Below are 22,063 nucleotides of genomic sequence, written 5' to 3' on the forward strand. Positions count from 1 at the left end.
GGCAACAGAACAGCTGGATAGCAAAAAAAACACACAGGACACTTGCCTTTATTAGTTGAGGCAATGAATACAAGAGCAGGGTTGTTTTGATGGAGCTGTATATAAAGTTTGGTTGGCCTAAGTGGTGCACAGTTCTGGTTGCTAAACTTTAGCAAGGATGTGACAGTGCTCGAGAGGCTGCAGAGGAAATTCACCAGGATGGTGCCTGGGCTGGAGGGTTTCAGCTGCAAAGAGAATCTAGATTTGGAGGTTTTTGGTTTGGAGCAGAGAAGACTGACATAATTTGATCGAGGTGTGTAAAATTGAAGAGCAAATGTTTCTCCTTAGAGGAATCAATGAGTAGAGGTTTAAAGTAAAGGGCAGGAGGTTCAGAGGGGATTTAAGAAAGAAGCTCCTCACCCAGACAGTGACGAGGATCTGGAACTTACTAGCTGAAAGGGTGGAAGTGGTGGGAACCGTCACAGCATTTAATAAGTATTTAGACGACCAATTGAAGCACCGGAGCATGCAAGACTGAGGGCCAAATGCTGAAAAATAGGGCCAGAGTATCTTGGTGTTTGATGCCAGCACAATGGACCAAAAGGCTTCTTTCCATGTTGTAAAACTCAGGGTTGTGATGGTGAGTGATCGTATTTTTTCCAATATTGATTGATCTCCCTTAGTGCCAGGGACTCAGGCCAAATTAAGGAGATCTATCCAGGAGGGATTCTTGAAACAGTGTAAATACTCCAACAAGAGAAGAGATCGCATTGGACCTTGTGTTGGGGAATGAGCATGGCCAAGTGGTTAAGTTTTGGTGGGGGCACATTTTGGGACCAGTCATCATAATTCCATACGTTTTAAGATCGTTATGGAAAGGGATAAGACTGGTCCTCAGGTGAAAGTGCTAAATTTAGGGAAGGCTAATTACAACAGTATTGGACATGAACTGGAAAAAATGGGCTGTTTGAAATCCACATCTGACGTGTTAGTCTTTTTAAAAACTCGTTGACCAGTGTTCAGGACCAGCATGCTCCTGTGAGAATGAAAAATAAGGATGGCAAGATTTGGGAACCCCAAATGATGATTGATGCTGTGAAATTAGTTTTGAAAAAAGAAGCAGGAAAAGGAAACAGGAATCAAACAAGGTCGGAACAAATTACTGCAGATGCTGGAATCTATACTGAAGTGAAGCTCTGATCTAGTCATCCGGACTGGAAACGTTAGCTTGCTCTCTCTCCTTGGATGCTGTCTGACCTGCTGTGATCTCCAGCATTCAATATCTGAAAACAATAAGGCCCTTGAGTATAGCAGAAGGAGAAAAGAACTTAAAGAAATTAGGAAGGCTAGAAGGGACCATGAAATGTCCTTCATAAGTGGGATTAGGAGAATTCCAAGGCATTGATACATATTCAGAGTGTTATTGGCCAGGTCAGACCCCAGCCCCCGCCCCAAAAAAAACATTTTAAGAAGGTAGCCAAGACCCTAACCGTTCTAGTGTTTTAAGCAGATGTAAGGTGAATATTCCAGGAGCAATGCAGCTGGTCAAACCACTGTGTTTTAAACAAAACAGAATTTATTCACTCACAAACAAAAGAAAACTGAATTTAGAATAAAGTAACTATTTGAAAACCCAACCGACACGAATGCACAACTTAACAAAGAGCTGTTCTGATTTCCTGCAACATCCCAAAACACACCCCTTGAGAGAAACATAAATTCAGGCACAGGATCTTACAGGAGAGAGATTGCAGAGATAGAGAGGATCAGCATGGAACTGTTTCTTCGGGCCCCAGCTAAAACTAACCCAAAACTAGAAAATAAAACCCAGAACTGGGAGAACTGGCCACTCCCTTTTCATTGTACAAGTGCCTTTTTAAAAAAATTAAAAGTTGATATTTCCAGATATATCAGAACCTCTGCCTTTAAGACCCCTCTTGACAAAATCCAAGGGCAAAATAACCTCGTTCAAGGGGCAGCATCATCGCTAAAGCAAGAGAGTAACTAAGGAAAGGCTAGGTCTGTTCAGGGACAAAGAAGAGAATTCATGTGCGCAGCCAGACGTGGATGAGATCCTAGTGAGCACTTTGCATCAGTTAGTCACCAAGGAGAAAGACATGAATGATGGTAAGTTTAGAGTGGTGTTTGTTGATATTCTAAGGCATGTCAATATTAAGGAGGAGGTAGTGTTGGGTATCCTGAAAAAAGTTTAATGTAGATCAGACCCCAGGGCCTGATGGGATCTATCTCAGGATACAAGGAGGCACAGGAAGAGATTGTACAGATGAAGTTCCAGAAAACTAGAGCATAGCCATTGTTGTTCCTTTGTTCATGAAGGGCAACAGGGATATTCCAGGAAATTATTGGCTGGTGAGCCTTACATCTGTGATAGGGAAATTATTGGATAAGGTTCTTAGGGAAAGGACTTACTTGCATTTGGAGAAGAATGGACTTATTAGGAATACCCAGCATGACTTTATATAGGAACATCTTGCCTCACAAACTTGATTGAGTTTTTTGAGCAAGTGACAAAGATAATTGTTGAGTGTAAGGCACTGGATGCTGTCGACATAGATTATACTAAAGCATTCAACAAGATTTTTTATGGAAACTGGTCCAGAAGATCAAATTGCATGGAATCCATTGTGAGTTAGTTGTGGAGGGGTTTTTTCGGACTGGCGGTCTGTGACCAGTGGTGTTCCACAACCATCAGTGCTGTTTGTACAATATGTAAATGATGTGGATCAAAATGTCAGTAGTCTGATTGGAATTGTGGTTGTGAGAAACAATATCAAAGGATACAGCAGGGTATAGGTCCATTGTGAATTTGGACGAAGAAATGGCAAATGGAGTTTAATCTGGAGAATTAGAGGAGACAATGGCCTTGTGGTATTATTGCTGGAATATTCATCCAGAGACCCAGGTAATGTTCTGGGGACCTGAGCACACATCCTACCGTGGCAGATGATGATGGAATTTGAATTCAATGAATATCTGAAATTGAAAGTCTAACAATGACCATGAAATCATTGTCACTTGTCAGGAAAAGCCTATCTGGTTCACTAATGTCCTTTGGGGAAGGAAGCTGCCATCCTTACCTGGTCTGGCCTACAAGTCACTCCCCACCCACAGCAATGTGGTTAACTCTTGAAGGGCAATGAATGTTGGCTGAGCCAGGGGCACCCATAACCTGTGAGCGATTCTTTTTTTAAAAAGTGTGATGTGATGCACTTCAGGAGGTCAAATGCAAGAAGAAATTATACTATAATTGGCCAGACCCCTAGGAACATTGATATCCCCTACCCTATCCTTTTAACCCTGCATTTCCCATGGCTAAACCACCCAATCAACACATCCCTGGACTCTGGGCAATTTCGTATAGCCAATCCACCCAGTCATACACATCTTCAGACTGTGGGAGGAAACCAGAGCACCCAGAAGAAACCCACGCAGACACTGGGAGAATGTGCAGACTCCACACTGACGGTCACCTGGGGCTGGAATTGAACCCAGGGCCTAGGTGCTGTGAGGCAGCAGTGCTATAAACTGAGCCACTGTGTCTGATTGGAGTGATGAGCCAAAAGGGGAAGTTGGACAAACTTGGATTGTTTTCCCCAGTGCATCAGAAACTGAGGGACGACTTGATAGAAGTATATGAAATTGAGAGGCATGAATAGGTTGAAGTCTCCTTCCCGGAGTGGAAATGTGAAATACTAGAGGGCACAGGTTTAAGGTAAGAGGTAGCAAGTTTTTTTTTAACAGAGAGGGTTTTATGTGCCTGGAACATTCTACCAGGGGAGATAGTAGAGAGATGTGATAGAACATTTAAGAAGCATTTAGACAGGTACGTGACCAAGCAGAGCATAGACGGATGTGGACCATTGCAGACAGATGGAATTAGTTTAGAATAGTATCATGGTCGCCTCAGACATGGTGGGCTGAATGGCCTATTCCTGTGCTGTACTGTTCCATGTTCTGTGTTCTGTGACTCCCAGTTCTGTGGGAATTTAACTTGTGTGCAAAGTATTTCCATACTTCCGTTAAGTCATTGGCAATTAGCAAAACATCTGTCCAACATATTTGCGGCAAATCTAAGGGAATTTTGCAATGCCTTCAGACTAAACATTCAAAGATGATAATTATGTACAATCTACCATGACTGGATTATTGTATCTAACTCGTATTATTTTCCACCTCAATTCTTCACTCAGCAGTTTCCCCACACTAATTTTTTCCTAAATTCTCAATTTGGGAGTCACATGGTGTTTCTCCCCTGGGTTTCAGTGTTGTTGTTTGTGTGTTGAATCTGCCTGCCTAGTCATAAAGTTTAAAAGTCCTCTGCTGGCTGTCTGATAAGAATCTAGATTATACAAACACAGAAGCACAAATAATTAGCTAAATGGTCACAGTCAGTTACGAATCTACCCTTAGCAATAAAGGGCCAGCACTCATCTTTTTACATCATTGACACTGCCCTCAGTTTTGTGCGCTTTTCAGAATAGATTTACTCTAATTTGACATCTTTGTGGTGTAGCACCCTGTATAACTAATCTGTGTTAGTTGTGTGTTGGACAAGGAACAGTGACGACTCAACTAATCAGGTTGAAGAATCTTCACTGAGCCTTGTGGAGTTCTAACTAAGAAATACAAGTCAGAAAATATAAATTGGATTTATTTAATGTCTACAAAATGGAATAAAGATCAAGAAATCCCCTTACAGTCTTTCTTAAATAAAGGCACAGCATTAGCCACCCTACAGTCCTCAGGTACCTCACCGTCATTAAGGAAGTTCAATGGATACAGTTCATATGGATTTTAGCAAAGCTTTTGACAACATACCAAATGAGAGACTGACTGAGAAGGTTAAAGCACATGGAATTGAGGGAAACTTGAGTCAGAAATTGGCTTAGTAATAAGGCACACGCAGTAGTGGTAGAAAGTTGTTCAAATGACTGGAGGTTAGTGTCCAGCTGTGTATCACAAGGATCCATACTGGGACCCTTTTTTGTTTGTTAATATACATAAATGTTGCAGATGAAAATGTGGGGGAAATGTTAAGCCAGTTTGCAGATGACACCAAGATTGGTCAGGAGATTAATTGTGAAGAAGATGGTTGTAGGTTACAGGAAGATATAAATGGGTTGATCAGATGGGCTGAGCAGTGGCAGGTGTTATTTACCCCTGATAAGTATGAGGTGATGTTTCTTCCAAAGTGCAAGATAAGGGAGTATTAAATAAGTCACAGGATTCTGGGTAACTCAGAGAAACAGAGGGATCTTGAGGTTATAATTCCTTGTCTGCAGAGCACGTGAATAGGATAGTTAAAAAGGCATATGGGACGCATTCTTTCATTTGTACTGGCATAGGACTTAAGAGCAAGACAATACTGTTGAGGTTACACAGAGCATTGGATAGGCCACAGCTTGAGTACTGTGTGCAGTTCTGATCATCAATACAGGAAGGATGTGGAGAGGGTGTACAGAGGAGATTCACCAGCACATTGCCTGGATTGCAGCAGTTGCACCTTAAGGAGAGACTAGCTAAGCTTGGGTTGTTTTCTTTAGAGCAGAGAAGTGTGAGGGGGGACATGATTGAGGGGTATGAGTTAGGAGGAAGTGAGGACTGCAGATGCTGGAGATCAGAGTGAAAAAGTGTGGCATTGGAAAAGCACAGTAGGTCAGAAAGCAAGTCTATTCCTGATGAAGGGCTTTTGCCCGAAACGTAGATCTTCCTGCTCCTCAGATGCTGCCTGACCTGCTGTGCTTTTCCAGCACCACTCTGATCTAAACTCTGGTTTCCAGCATCTGCAGTCCTCACTTTTGCCTAGCATCAGAGAAGCAGGAGAGTCGACATTTCGGGCATACGTTCTTGATCACAAATGTGGGGTGGTGGGGGGGAAGGAAGCTGAGAGACAAATAGGAGGCCGGGTGGGGCCGGGGGGAAGGTAGATGGGTGGTGGTGGTGATAGGTTAGAGCGGAGGGTGGAGCAAATAGGTGGGAAGGACGTTGGACAGATAGGACAGTTCAACAGGGCGGTGCCAAGTTGGAGAGTTTGATCTAGGATAAGGTGGAGGAAGGGAAGATAAGGAAACTAGTGAAACCAATGTTAATCCTGTGTGGTTGGAGGGTTCCAAGACAGAAGATGAGACATTCTTCCTCCAGGTGGTGGGTGGCACGGATTTGGCAGTGGAGGTGGCCCAGGACTTGTATGTCCTTGGCAGAGTGGGAGGGGGGGACGTTGAAGTGGTTGGCCACTGGGCAGTGGGGTTGTTTGGTGCGTGTGTTCAGAGATGTTCTCTGAAGTGTTCTGCAAATTGGTGTCCTGTTTCCCCAATGTACAGGAGACCAGGAGGTGTTTAGATGTGCAGGAAAATGTTTGCCTTTGGGTCCTTAGTTGGAGGTGTGGATGCAGGTTTTACACCTCTTGCAGTAGCAAGGGAAGGTGCCAGAGCTGAGTAGGAAGCAGCTGTTTCCCTTTGTTGAGAGATCAGTCACGCGGGGGCAAAGTATTAGGGTAAGGGGCGGGCGATTCAGAGGGGATTTGGGAAAAGACTTTTTCACTCAGAGGGTGATTGGAATCTGGAATATACTGCCTGAGAAGGTTGTAGACGCTGGAAACCTTTATAGCCTTTTAAAAAATATTTGGATGAGCACTTGATATATCAGAACATTCAAGAATATGGGACAAGTGCAGGAAATTGGGATTAGTGCGTGCCTTCAGTGATAGTTATTGTCAGTACAAACTTGATGGGTCTTTTCCAGAATAAACATTATCTAGAATGCTGTTTGAGTTAAGGGAGTGAGATAAAAGAGCCAGCATTTTGAATACCAAATCTAATGTTCTCTTCGTGAAATTCATTTTTGTGTGTTAGAGGGTGATTAGCAATGATTACCACACGTACAAGCTCACTGGTTCCTGAATGCAGAGAGTTTAATTTTTGCTGCCATTTTTATTGGGAAAGTAGTTGACAAGTGGACGTGTATCATTGAAATCATTTCAGTGCTGAGTGATGTTGAGGGGAATATCAGTGGTGCAACATGAGGGCAATAATTAAGAGTGTGTAGCTTATATGCACAACATCACCCATCTTTAAGAGAACCTTTTTTTCAAAGTAATGCTGACACTGATGTAGACACTGTATTCAGTTAGTTTTCAAAAGACCGTGTCCCCAAAAGAAATGGGTAATGTCTAACAGATACCTTTGGAATTTGCATTTAACTGTGGATGCCAGAAATTCCTATCTCATTTTTTCTGTAACATCGGGGGACACTGCAAGCTTCACTATTATTGGTACTGCAGCCGTGGACCAAAGTCAGTACGATGTTTGGTTTTACCAGCGTAGACAAATAACGTTGAGATTTGAGGCTGTGGTTTGAGCACTTTCTTTGGGAATATCTCGTGCCGATGAAGAGTTCATGGTAAAAGACAGATTCTGTTCACATGACTATCATGACCGAAAAGAAAGTCTGTGGGTCCTTGGTCAGATGGTGACATTTGAATTTTTACAATGCATATTTCAAGGCAAATCCATTTAGAGTTCTAGCAAGTTTAGATTCCCTACAGTGTGGAAACAGGCCCTTCGGCCCGACAAGTCCACACCAACCCTCCGAAGAGTAACCCACGCAGACCCATTCCCCTACCCTATATTTACCCCTAACTAATGCACCTAAAACTATGGGCAGTTTAGCATGGCCAATTCACCTGACCTGCACATCTTTGGATTGTGGGAGGAAACCAGAGCACCCGGAGGAAACCCACACAGACACTGGGAGAATGTGCAAACTCCACACAGACACCCGAGCGAGAATCAAACCCAGGTCCCTGGCGCTGTGAGGCAGCAATGCTAACCACTGAGCCACCGTGCCCACCCCAGGTTAAGTCATGAGAAGTGAACCTGTAGAAGTTGGAAGAGGTAAAAAGCAAGCATTCACACGGTGGCAAGTGGCTATGTCAACACTTTATTCTTGGCATGTGGCTTACCAAATATGGGTCACAGCAAGTGCTATGAGCCTGCAAACATTGGATACTGTTAAATATGGAATAGCGTGAGAAGTATTAATGGCTTGCTGGATGGAAATGCATGTCTACGATCAGCATTTTCACTGCCTTTGATTTTTATAATAGTTTTACTTCCTATTTAATTTTAATTGCAATATTTCAATGTAATCACTGAGTTGGAGTGAACACTAAATAGTCAATTCTCTCCTGCTATTGTAGTGATAATAGTGAAGACAGAGAAGAAGAGGTGCAAGAAGATTCTGAAGGTATAGTATGAAGTTCCATTTTTGTCCTGAAGTGTTATTGCCAGGCATTGTCCTGAAAATCCTAACAAAAGACCAACTTGTATGCAATCCTTGAAGCACCTAACCGGCAAGATCAAAGACCCAAATTAAATAGCGAGAGTTAGCAGCTCTTTGGTGGAAACTAATTCTCATTATATATCTCAGTAAAAGCAAATCAATGTGTCCATCTTGCACAATTGTAGGTCTTTGAAAGAACTCCCCAATTTTTCTTTGTTAAGTGCTTTCTCTGCAGTTGTGCAAATAACTTTCTTTCTGAAGGTGTTTTCTGTAAACCAGAGCCAAATTCAGCAGTAATGTTGATTGACATGATTAACAAAATATGATTTTATTTTTAAAAAGTATAATTTCCAGATATTAGAATTGATTCGTCTGACCTTTCCTTTCTGAAAAAGTGTACATTGCAGAATGCCGTTCAACCAGGTGGGTCACCATTTCGCAAAATTATACATGGTATCTCCTCAAAGACATTTGACTCCAGAGTTCGTTGTCAGTTGAGACTGTCTTTTCCAGTGGTAATGTTCTTCTGCTTGGCATTCAGCATTGCACTTCATGGGGACCTATTCAGTTGCACGTTTGGTTACACTTTACTTTCCATTTTCAGACAACAGTATGGTGTTTAACTCTTCCTAGCTTTGTTAATTATTGTTGGTCAATTTGAGGAGAGTCTCATCTGACAGGTTTTTGAGATTGTGGCCTTCATAGTCACTGTGAAGTGGCACCCTTTGCTTAATATGGTTGACATAGAATATTTAACACAAAAACAGCGGTTCAACCCAACTAACCTTAGTCTTCAGCCAATTCAATTCAGTCCATGTGATGTCAAGAAATAGTTGGAGTCGCTGGATATTGCAAAGGCTACACGCTCTGACAACATTCCAGCAATAATACTGAAGACTTGTGCTCTAGAACTTGCCACTCCCCTAGCCAAGCTGTTCCAGTACGTTTACAATGCTGGCATCTACCTGACAATGTGGAAAATTGCCCAGATATGTTCTATACATAAAAAGCAGGCCAAATCCAAACAAGCCAATTACCAACCCATCAGTCTGCTATCGACCATCAGTAAAGTTATGGGAGGTGTCATCAACAGTGCAATCAAGCAGCACTAGCTCAGTGATGCCCAGTTTGGGTTCCGCCAGGACCACCCAGTTCCTGACCTCATCACAGCCTTGGTTCAAACATGGACAAAAGAGCTGAGTTCCAGAGGTGAGATGAGAATCGCAGCCCTTGACATCAAGACTGCATTCAACCGAGTGTGGCATCAAGGATCCCTAACAAAACTCAAATCAGTGGGCATCAGGGAGCAAACACTTTGCTGGTTGGAGTCATATTGGGCACATTTTTCCTAGGATGGTGTTGGCTAGCATGAGGGGACATAGTTTTAAATTGAGGGGTGATAGATATAGGACAGATGTCAGCGGTAGTTTCTTTACTCAGAGTATTAGGGGCGTGGAACACCCTGACTGCAACAGTAGTAGATTCACCAACTTTAAGGCCATTTAATGGTGGCTGTGGTTGTTGAACGTCAGTCATGTCATCTCCAGGACTCTGCATGAATTCATCAGGGTAATCTCCTAAGCCCAAATATCTTCAGTTGCTTCATAAATAACCCCCCCACTGTCTCACAGGGTCAGATATGGGGATGTTGATTAATGGTGCAATGTTCAGCACCATTCGCAACCCCTCAGATCAAGATGGTTTGGCCTATGACATTATCCTCAGGAACCCGTGCAGCATTGTCCTTGAGCTGAGATGACTAATCTCCAACAACCATAACCATCTTCCTGTGTGCCAAGTTTGACTTCAACCAATGAAGAGTTTTCCCCAATTTCCATTTACTCCAGTTTTACACAAACTGTTACTATGTTGATATAGGAAGACAAATGGAATATGAATGTTTATTGCAAGGGGAATGGAATGTAAAAGAAGGGATGGTTTGATTCAGTTTCATGGAGTGTTTTTGAGAGCATATCTGTCATGATGGGTAATGCTTTGGTCTCCTGTTTTTAAGTAAGAGTTTAACTGCAGTTCATAGGATCACTTCATAGAAGGTTCACTCGACTGTGACTTGGTATTAGGGGATTGGTTGGTTGGACAGGCTGGGCCTGAACAGCGTATTAGAGTTTAGAAGAATGGGAGTTGATCATTATTGAAACATGAGGCACAGGACACGTGAAAAATGTTTCCACTTGTGGTACAGATGCGATCTCTGAGAGAGAGAGAGCGCTCAAAAATAAGTGATCTCCCATCACGGATGGAGATAAGGGGGAATCTCTTCTCTCAGTAGGTGTGTGCCTTTGGTCAAGAAGGTGGGATCTTCATGGTGACCTCAGCCACTGTGGGAATTGGTAAACATTTCGGTAACTGAGAAATCTAAACTTTGAGATGTCTTTATAGAAAACCCTTCCCAGTGTTGCCTCTTGTAAGAGTGTAACACTAATTCCGATGAGATTTACTGGGTTTCTGAACAGCCTGTTAAAGCAGTGTATTCACTTGCTGTTGGTAAGGTCAGCATAGAGCCCTAATACCAAAGGATCTCCAGCCATCTCAAGTGGTACATGTTGGCGCTGGTGACATAGCTGGGTCAAAGAAAGGTTTGTTGAGGATGTTTTAATAGCCAGAGACAAAATTATAAATCAGAACCTTAGAAGTACAAATCTTTGGATGTCTATCTGACCTACGGACATATTGGTTTGGGTAAATAAGATTTAAATTGTTGAAAGCATGGCTCACAGATTGATGTGGGAGAAATGGCTTTTGATTCATGTACTACTGAGTAAGAAAGGAATTTGTGACATTGTCGTAACCACATTTGGACCAGTATTGGCGATGTATTCATTGGTATTAAGCAGTGTGGTTGCAAGGTGACCAGGTCTAGGGTGAGTGAATTTAAAGGTATTTGATATATCATAAAGATTAATGTAATAATGAGGAATAGTCATAGTTCAGAAAATCAGGGTGTAGAATCCTTCTACACGAAGAAAAAGATCCCTCGTGAGAATATTTTATAGGACCTCTAGTAGTACTTGGTAAGACAGTGTATGTATCAAGAAATGATGCAGCTTGCATGAAAGACAATAATCAGGGATGTTTTAAACCTTTATCAAATGGAAAAATCAAATTGGCAATGTGGCCTGGAGGATGAATTTTGAAGTGTACTTGAGACAGATTTCAGAATGGTCAAACAAATTATCATGATACCAGCTATTTTAGACCTTGAAATGTGAAATGAGGCAGGATTAAATAATTTCCTCATTATAAAGAATCCTATCAACAAGTCTGATTATGATATTATGGAATTTCATGTACAGTTTGAGAGTGAGAAATTTAGGTCTGTGACTAGTTCCTCAAATTTTAAATCAAGGTAATGGCAAGGGCTTGGCTAAAGTGGACTGGGTAAATAGCTTAAGTTAACATATTAGAAAAGCAGTTTTAAAAATTTTAAAAGGTGTTTCACAAATCTCAATAAGGAAAAAGAATCATTGAGAAGGATGCACGATCATGTCTAATTAAGGGAAATAAAGATGACATTTAATTGAATGAAAAGGCACAGCTTAACACTAAGCTAAGATTGGGAAAGTTTTAAAACCCAGCCAAGGATGACTTAAAAAGAAAACAGTGAGAAATTAGAATATGAGGGAACTAGCAACAAATGTAAACAGCAACAGTAATAGCTCCTACAAGTATAAAGAAAGGAAAAGAGTAGCTAAAGTGAGCAATCGACACTTTAAAATGAGCCTTGGGAGTTAATAAGAACTAAGGAAATTGAAAAGGCACTGTACAAGTATTTTCTATCCATAAGACACAGGAGCAGTAGTCAGCTGTTCAAACCTTTTGAGTCTGACTGACTTAATAATCTTGAATCCACCTTCCACCTTCCTGCCTTTTTCCCGTAATCATTTACCCTAAATTATTTAAAAACCTGTCCACCTCAGCTTGAACATACCCAGCCTTGACAGCCCTCTGCAGTAAAGAATTCAGCTGAGAAGAAATTCTTCCTCAATTCTGTCTTAATTGTGTGACTCATTCTGAGATTATGTTCTCTGACCCAAGACTCTCCTTACTGCACTTACCCTGTCAAGTCCCCTAAGAATCTTGTACATTGCAATAATATTGTCTCATTCTTCCATATTCCAATGATTATAGGCCCAACCTACTCAATCTCTCCGCATAAGACAATCCCTCCATACCTAGTATCAGCTGAGTACACCTTCACTGGACTCCTCCAATGACATCTTCCTTGAGAAAACAGACTCAAAACACTTCCCAGTATTTCAGTTATGGTCTAATTTTAGAAATATCTCCCTACTTTTATACTCCATTCCCTTTCAAAAAAAGGCCAGTATCCCATTCACTTCCCTATTGCCCAATGAACTTGGATGCTAGCTTTTTTTTTGTGGTTCTTGGACAAGGAATCCCAAATACCTCAGTTCCGTAACACACTATCGTCTTTCTCCATTTAAATAACGTTCTGCTTCTCTTTTCCTCTTCACACTGGAAAAAGACAATGTTGCTGAGGAGAATCCTGAGATGCAGGCTACTAGAGTAGACGGGACTGACATTCACAAGAAGGAGATGTTAGCAATTCTGGAAAGTGTGAAAATAGCTAAATTGGGATTTACCCTAGGACTCTCTGGGAAGCCAGGGAGGAGATTGCACAGCCTTTGGCTTTGATCTTTATGCCATCATTGTCTACAGCAATAGTGCCAGAAGACTGGAGGATAGCAAATGTCGTTCCCTTCAAGAAGGGGAGTAGAGCTGAAAATGTGTTGCTGGAAAAACGCAGCAGGTCAGGCAGCATCCAGGGAACAGGAGAATCGACGTTTCGGGCATAAGCCCTTCTTCCTGAAGAAGGGCTTATGCCCGAAACGTCGATTCTCCTGTTCCCTGGATGCTGCCTGACCTGCTGCGCTTTTCCAGCAACACATTTTCAGCTCTGATCTCCAGCATCTGCAGACCCCACTTTCTCCTCAAAGAAGGGGAGTAGAGACAACCCTAATAATTATAGACCAATGACCATTTAAATGCCCTTAAAGTTGATGACTCTACTACTGTTACAGGCAGTATAGACCCTAATAATTTCGCCTGCTTTCGGTTGTGGGAGAGTGTTGGAAAAGGTTATAAGAGATAGGATGTATAATCATTTAGAGAAGAAATATTTGATTAAGGATAGTCAACACGGTTTTGTGTTGACTATCACGAACCTTATTGAAAAGATGATCAAACAAGTGGATGAGGGTAAAGCGGCTGACATGGTGTATTTGGTTGCAGTAAGGCATTTGATAAGGTTTTCCATAGTAGGCTATTGCACAGAGGCATGGGATTGAGGGTGATTTAATGGTTTGGATCAGAAATTGGCTCACTGGAAGAATACAGAGGATGGTGATTGATGGGAAATGTTCATCCTGGAGCTCAGTTACTAGTGGTGTACTACAAGGACCTGTTTTGAGTCCACTGCTGTTTGTGATTTTTATAAATGACCTAGATGAGGGCGTAGAAGGATGGCTTAGTAAATTTGCGGATGACATGAAAGTCGGAGTTTTGGATAGTGCTAAAGGATGTTGCAGGTTACGGAGGGAAATAGATAAGCTGCAGAGCTGGGCTGAGTAGTGGCAAATGGACTTTAATGCAGAAAAGTGTGAGGTGATTCACTTTGGAAGGAGAAACAGGAATACAGAGTAGTGGGCTAATGGTAAGATTCTTGGTAGTATAGACAAGCAGAGAGTACTCTGTGTCCATGTATATAGATCCCTGAAAGTTGCCACCCAAGTTGATAGGGTTTTTAAGAAGGCATACGGTGTGTAGGTTTTACTGGTAGAGGGATTGAGTTTCAGAGCCACAAGGTCATGCTGCAGCTGTACAAAACTCTGGTGCAGCCACACTTGGAGTATTGCATACATTTATGGTCACCACATTATAGGAAGGATGTGGAAGCTTTGGAAAGGATTCAGAGGAGATTTATCAGGATGTTGCCTGGTAAGGAGGGAAAGTCTTATGAGGAAAGGCTAATGGACTTAAGGCTGTTTTCTTGAGAGAGAAGTTTGAGAGGTGATTTAATTGAGACATATAATATAATCAGAGGGTTAGATAGGGTGGACAGTGTGAGCCTCTTTCCTCAGATGGTGATGGCTAGCATGGGGGACATAGCTTTAAATTGAGGGGTGATAGAAATAAGACAGGTGTCAGAGGCAGTTTCTTTACTCAGTAGTAGGGGTGTGGAACGCACTGCCTGCAACAGTAGTTGACTCATCAACTTTAAAGGCATTTAAATGGTAATTGGCTAAACATATGGATGAAAATGGAATAGTGTAGGTAATCTATAATGAGTGTAGTGTAGGTAGTGTAGGACTTCAGATTGGTTCCACAGGTTGGCGCAACATCAAGGGCTGAAGGGCCTGTACTGCACTGTAATGTTTGATGTTCCTGCCAAAGTGCATTATCTCGCATTTCCCCACATTATATTCCAAGTTTTTGCCGACTTATAGAACTTGTCCACAGGTTAATAGGTTTCATCTATTTTTGTATCATCTGCAAACATGGTGATTAGATTAGATTAGATTAGATTACATTACAGTGTGGAAACAGGCCCTTCGGCCCAACAAGTCCACACTGACCCGCCGAAGCGCAACCCACCCATACCCCTACATTTACCCCTAACACTACAGGCAATTTAGCATGGCCAATTCACCTGGCCTGCACATCTTTGGATTGTGGGAGGAAACCGGAGCACCCGGAGGAAACCCACGCAGACACGGGGAGAATGTGCAAACTCCACACAGTCAGTCGCCTGAGGCGGGAATTGAACCCGGGTCTCCGGCGCTGTGAGGCAGCAGTGCTAACCACTGTGCCACCGTGCCGCCCATCATGTATTCATTTCCGCCTCCAAGTCATTGCAATATATTATAAATAATTGTAGCTCTAGCACTGATCCCTGTGGCACACACTCATTATAGATTACCATCCTGAAAGTACTCCCTCTATCCCACTCTGTCTTCTATTAGTTGGCCAATCCTATATCCATGTTAATATACTACATCCTATCTTTTATCAAGCACCTTCTGAAAATCCCCTTTATCCTGCTTGTTGCCTCCTCTTAAATTCCAGTAAATTTATCTGTGTTCACAGTAGAGAGTCCATAATGAATCAAGGAAAAAAAATGAGGCAAAAGGGTAGAACTTTAAGCAAATGGTTGAAGAAAAGCACTGGTGCAACCAATGGGATGAAAAACTGACAGTGACCTGTCTCCAAGGATGTTAACAAAAGTGGCTACAAAGATAGTGGATGCATTCTTTATAATATTCCATACTTCTCTTGACTCTGACCAGCTTCAGTACATTGCAAAACCACAAATGTAACCACTATATTACAAAAGGAGAGACACAGAAACCAGAAAATGTGAGGATCCATTTTTGTGGAGTAAATAGCACGACGTTTAGAAAATAACAATGCAATCAGGCAGAATCTGAGGGGATTTCACAGGGTGGATGATGCATGGGGCAATCTACAACTAGGATTTAGGAATAACGAGTTTCCTATTTAAGATGGTGATGAGGAAGAATTGTTTTGTTGAGTGTTAATTTTTTAATTAACAAGAGACTGAAGGACTTTGTGTGTGTGTGTGAGAGAGAGAGAGAGAGAGAGAGACAAGAAAATGGATTAGAATCCACAGTCAGAAAAGTCATGGACTTATTGAATTACATAGTTGTCTGGGGACCCAAATGGCTGATTGGTTCTGTAGTTAGGTATATGCCATTGTTCACCCATCATGTTGGGCTGGTGAGGCCACTTTTAGAATACTGCATTCAATTCTGGTTTCCCTGCTACAGGAAAGATGTTGTCAAATTTAAAAGGGTTCAGAAAATATTTACAAGAATGTTGCTGGGGTTGGATGGTTTGAGGTATAGGGAGAGGCTGACTAGTCAAGGGCTATTTTCTTTGGAGCATTGGAATTGAGGGATGACCTTATAGAGGCTTATAAAAACATGAGGGGTATGGATAGGGTGAATAGCCTAGGTCTTCTTTCCCAAGTAGGGGAGTCCAAAAATTGCAGCAAGACTTTGAGCAGCTGGGGAAGTGGGCCAAGAAATGGAAAATGCAGTTTAGTGTCAATAAATGTGAGGTCTTGCACTTTGGAAAGTCATGGTGTTTCATGGTGAATGGTAGGGCCATAAGGAGTGTAATGGAACAGAGGGATCTTGGAGTTCAGATTCACAGTTATCTGAAAGTGGAGGCACAGATAGACTGGGAAGTAAAGAAGGCTTTTGGCACACTGGCCTTCATCAATCAGGGCGCCGAGCATAGAAGTTGGAAAGTTATGTTGCAGTTATACAGGACGTTGGTGAGGCTGCATTTGGAGTATTGTGTTCAGTTTGGGGGGGGGCGGTGGAGAGTCTTATTGAGCTGTGTAAGATCATGAGAGGCATGGGTAGGGTGAATGCACTCAGTGTTTTTCCCAGGGTTGGGGTATTGAGGGCTAGAGGGCATCAGTTTAAGGGTAGCGGGGAATGAATAAAAAGAGAACCTGAGGGGCAACTTTTTTACACAGAAGGTGGCACGCATATGGAATGAGCTGCCAGCAGAAGTGGTTGAGGCGGGCACATTAACAACATTTAAAAGGCATTTGGACAAATACACGGACAGGAATGGATTGGAGAGATATGGGCCAAGTGCAGGGAAATGGGGTTTGCATGGATGGACATTTTGGCCAACATCGACCAAAGGGCCTGTCTCTGCTGTAAGACTCTGTGACTGTAGAGGGCATTGGTTTAAGGTGAGAGTGGAAAGATTTAAAAGGGACCGAAGGGGTAACTTACTCACGTCGACGATAATGTGTGTATGGAATGAGCTCCCATAGGAAGTGGTGGAGGCTGGTACAATTGCATTTAAAGGCATTTGGATGTGTTCATGAACAGGAAGATTTTGATGGGATATGGACCAAATGCTGACAAATGGGACTCGGTTAATTGAGTGTGTGGACAAGTTGGACCGACTGGATTGTTTCCAATCTATACAACTCTATGTACTTCAGTGAAATAAGTGTCAGCTGGGGGAACAGTACAACTGCTCACCAACTGGTACAATGAGTTTGCTTCTGTACCCCCCCATTGTCTAACGGGCTTTCTGACAGAAGAGTTTGTGGTCAGGATGTTGTCAGCTAACACTGCTGCTCTGAATAAAATTTGAAATAAAATCAGCAAATCTTGGATAATGTATTTACAGACCTGAAGTGTCCTACTGTGTAGAGCCAGTGTGACTGTCTGTATTTTTTTTAAATTTGGAAAAGATATTTTTGTTTTGCTAAAATAATGTTAGTCTTTCAGCAGTCATGTTCAATCTGTTACTTATTTGTTAATTTTTCATTTATAGGTATGATGCAGGTGAAAGAAATATTATCGATTTTAAATATTGACCTTGAGCCCTGCAGTCATGACCCTCAGATGAGAGCAGTGTTGCAATGGATAGCAGCCTCACAGTCTCCAGTGTCTTTGGTGTATTTCAAGGAATGTTATGAAAATGAACTGTTGCATGTGAGTATGGGTGCAAAAGTTGCTTGCTTTTTGCAGTTAGATGTTGATTTAATTGTCTGCATTACAGCTCTGTGCCAACTGCGGCTCAGTTGGTTGTATTCTTGTTCTGAATCCTGTATTCCAGATTCAGATCTCACTCTGGGGCTTGAGCCCAAAACCTGAGAGTGGTGTTGCTGGGCAGAACTGAGGGAGTACTTCATTGTCACAGATGTGATATCTTTCAAATGTGACATTAAGCCAAGGCCCCTTTTTGACTGAGTGGTATGGATGTAAAAAAACCATAACACTATTTTGAAGAAATGGGGGTGTTCCCCCCGATGTTCTGGCCAATATTTATCCCTCAAATTACATTCTTGACAACATGTTTTGTGGTCAATATTGCATCATTGTTTGTGGGAATGTTCTTTCTTCAAATAGTACTATGTAATCCTTTATTTACACTTAGGAGAATAGAAAGAAACTTGGATCAACATCTCATTCAAAAGCTGCACCTTTAGCAGTGTAGTACTTGTTATGACACTGGGTAAAGACCCCCCGCCTCCCCCGCTAATTTAAAGCAGTAACACTACTTACCCCATGCAGTAATCTGTGAAAATTTGAAAGGCCAAGAACTATCCCAAACGTTCACTATTTAAAGTAAAAATTAACATCTTTTGTTAAGTCTAACAGAGAATAATTAACAACTACTTACCACTCCTCCTCCTAGCTTATCTTTTATCTTCCCCTCTACAATACTAGTCTGATTTTAAAAAAAACCCCGATCAAGATTTATAGAAAAATTCAAATTTCAAAATCAGCCAGCTGTTGAATCTTCTCTTTGTACCTTCCTCTGTAGAGTTGCTGTCTAAGTTGGTGTTGATGTTTTTCTCTGTGCAAACTCCTTCTCTCGACGGGTACCTCTCAGAGTTCTGACTAACAGCCTACATCTGTTGGCAGTTCTCCAACTATTCAATTTTTTTTTCAGTTTTATACCCTGAAACATTGGATCATTTCATTGGTGTTAATATTGTAAAAATGCTAAATTCAAACTTGATTGGAGTTTGGTATTTGGGGCATAATTTAAACTGATTGGCAGAATTTGAATTTGTTTTTGTCGCCAGGCAACCCAGTGACTCCAGCTGTTTGACCAAATGTTACATTGTTACCTTGTTCAGAACACTTGGTGCTGTGTCAGGTAGTTTTGCGAGCTTTTAACTCTCTTAAAGGTACAGTACCCTTTACACCTTCATAACACACTCCCTCAACACTGCGTTAAGTTGTTAGCCTCGATAATGTAGTCCTTTTTCTGAAGTAAGTTGTGAGCCCTCAATCTCTGATTCAGAGATCCAAATGCTGCCTGTGAGAAGAGGTTGTCCTTTTAGTTGTGATGGTGATCACTGCTCATTTCACAGTAATATTTTAATGTGCTTACGAAGAGATCACTTTGCCAATCACTCCAAACCTTTCTCCATTTCCTTCCAATGTTTCCAGAACTAAAAGGCCTGCTTCTTCTTAACTAACAGAAAAAATATGATAAATTAAGAGAATTGTAATGGAAAAAGTGGTTTTCTTGTAAAAAATGGAAGCAGGGCACAGAGTGGCAGACTTGTTGCAGGAGTATTTTTATTAATTTTCACAATGTAAGAAGAAGGCACCAATATCCTGGGGGGTAGGTTTGCTAGCACTCTTCAGGGGGGTTTAAACTAATTTGGCAGGGGGATGGGATCCGGACTTGTAGTCCAGCAAGTAGGTTAGCTGTTTGTCAGGATGCCCAAGACTGTAGGGAGGCTGTGGAGAAGGTAGCACTGACAGGGACTACTTGCGGACACAGAGATGGGCTCAAGTGCGTATACTTCAACGCAAGGAGTATCAGAAATAAGGTGGGTGAACTTAAGGCGTGGATCGGTACCTGGGACTACGATGTTGTGGCCATCACGGAAACGTGGATAGATGTGGGACAGGAATGGCTGTTGGAGGTTCCTGGTTACAGATGTTTCAGTAAGATTAGGGAGGGTGGGAAAAAAGGAGGGGGGGTGGCATTGCTAATTAGAAATGGTATAACGGCTGCAGAAAGGAAGTTTGAGGGGGATCTGCCTCTGGAGGTAGTATGGGCTGAAGTCAGAAATAGGAAAGGTGCAGTCACCTTGTTGGGTGTTTACTATAGGCCCCCCAATAGCAGCAGAGATGTGGAGAAACAGATTGGGAAACAGATCTTTGAAAGGTGCAGAAGCCACAGGGTCGTAGTCATGGGCGACTTCAACTTCCCAAATATTGATTGGAAGCTCTTTAGATCAAGTAGATTGGATGGGGCGGTGTTTGTGCAGTGTGTCCAGGAAGCTTTTCTAACGCAGTATGTAGATTGTCCAACCAGAGGGGAGGCCATATTGGATTTGGTACTCGGTAATGAACCGGGACAAGTGGTGGGCTTGTTAGTGGGTGAACATTTTGGTGATGGTGACCACAATTCTGTGACTTTCACCTTGGTTATGGAGAGAGATAGGTGCGCACAACAAGGTAGATTTTATAATTGGGGGAAGGGAAATTACGATGCTGTAAGGCAGGATTTGAGGAGCATACGTTGGGAGCATACGCTGTCAGGGAAGGATGTGGTGGAAATGTGGAACTTTTTCAAAGAGCAGATACGACGTGTCCATGATATGTATGTACCTATCAAGCAGGAAAGAAATGGTCGTGTGAGGGAGCCTTGGTTGACGAGAGAGGTTGAATGTCTGGTAAAGAGGAAGAAGGAGGCTTACATAAGGTTGAGGAAACAGGATTCAGACAGAGCAGTGGAGGGATACAGGATAGCCAGAAGGGACCTGAAGAAAGGTTTAGGAGAGCTAAGAGAGGGCATGAAAAATCGTTGGCGGATAGGATCAAGGATAACCCCAAGGCATTTTATGCGTATGTGAGAAACCTGAGAATGACGAGAACGAGGGTAGGTCCGATCAAGGACAGTAGTGGGAGACTGTGTATTGAGTCGGAAGAGATAGGAGATGTCTTGAACAAGTACTTCTCTTCAGTATTTACGAACGAGAGGGACCGTATTGTAGAAGAGGAGTGTGTGAAATGGACTGGTAAGCTAGAAGAGATACCTGTTAGGAAGGAAGATGTGTTGGACATTTTGAACAACTTGAGGATAGACAAGTCCCCCGGGCCTGACGGGATATATCCTAGGATTATGTGGGAAGCAAGAGAGGAAATTGCAGTACCGTTGGCAATGATCTTCTCGTCTTCACTGGCAACGGGGGTGGTACCAGGGGACTGGAGAGTAGCGAATGTTGTGCCCCTGTTCAAAAAAGGGAATAGGGATAACCCCGGGAATTACAGGCCTGTTAGTCTTACTTCTGTGGTAGGCAAAGTAATGGAAAGGGTACTGAGGGATAGGATTTATGAGTATCTGGAAAGACACTGCTTGATTAGGGACAGCCAGCACGGATTTGTGAAGGGTAGGTCTTGCCTTACAAGTCTTATTGAATTCTTCGAGGAGGTGACCAAGCATGTGGATGAGGGAAGAGCAGTGGATGTAGTGTACATGGATTTTAGTAAGGCATTTGATAAGGTTCCCCATGGTAGGCTTATGCGGAAAGTCAGGAGGCATGGGATAGAGGGAAATTTGGCCAATTGGATAGAAAACTGGCTAACCGGTCGAAGGCAGAGAGTGGTGGTAGATGGTAAATATTCAGCCTGGAGCCCAGTTACAAGTGGAGTTCCGCAGGGATCAGTTCTGGGTCCTCTGCTGTTTGTAATTTTTATTAATGACTTAGATGAGGGAGTCGAAGGGTGGGTCAGTAAATTTGCAGATGATACGAAGATAGGTGGAGTTGTGGACAGTGAGGAGGGCTGTTGTCGGCTGCAGAGGGACTTAGATATGATGCAGAGCTGGGCTGAGGAGTGGCAGATGGAGTTCAACCCTGCCAAGTGTGAGGTTGTCCATTTTGGAAGAACAAATAAGAATGCGGAATACAGGGTTAATGGTAGGGTTCTTAGTCAGGTGGAGGAACAGAGGGATCTTGGGGTCTATGTACATAGATCTTTGAAGGTTGCCACTCAGGTGGATAGAGTTTGTAAGAAGGCCTATGGAGTATTATCGTTCATTAGCAGAGGGATTGAATTCAAGAGTCGTGAAGTGATGTTGCAGCTGTACAGGACTTTGGTTAGGCCACAGTTGGAGTACTGTGTGCAGTTCTGGTCGCCTCACTTTAGGAAAGATGTGGAAGCTTTGGAGAGGGTGCAGAGAAGATTTACCAGGATGTTGCCTGGAATGGAGAGGA

At 42.4% G+C, this 22,063-nt stretch overlaps 1 protein-coding gene across 8 annotated transcripts in view; it reads left to right on the forward strand.

Moving 5' to 3' along the window:
- akap11 (A-kinase anchoring protein 11) overlaps nt 1-22,063 on the forward strand; it is a 104,054-nt gene that overhangs the window by 73,066 nt on the left and 8,925 nt on the right. For all 8 annotated transcript variants that reach the window (XM_043694429.2, XM_087993172.1, XM_087993170.1 and 5 more), the window contains 2 exons: nt 8,198-8,244; nt 17,650-17,810. In XM_043694429.2, coding sequence (XP_043550364.1) covers nt 8,198-8,244; nt 17,650-17,810 — 208 coding nt within the window. The remainder of the gene's footprint in view (nt 1-8,197; nt 8,245-17,649; nt 17,811-22,063) is intronic.

Source organism: Chiloscyllium plagiosum, unplaced genomic scaffold (assembly GCF_037043375.1).
Source record: "Chiloscyllium plagiosum isolate Xiang-an unplaced genomic scaffold, Cpla_swu_hap1 HiC_scaffold_12, whole genome shotgun sequence".
Lineage (NCBI taxonomy): Eukaryota > Metazoa > Chordata > Chondrichthyes > Orectolobiformes > Hemiscylliidae > Chiloscyllium > Chiloscyllium plagiosum.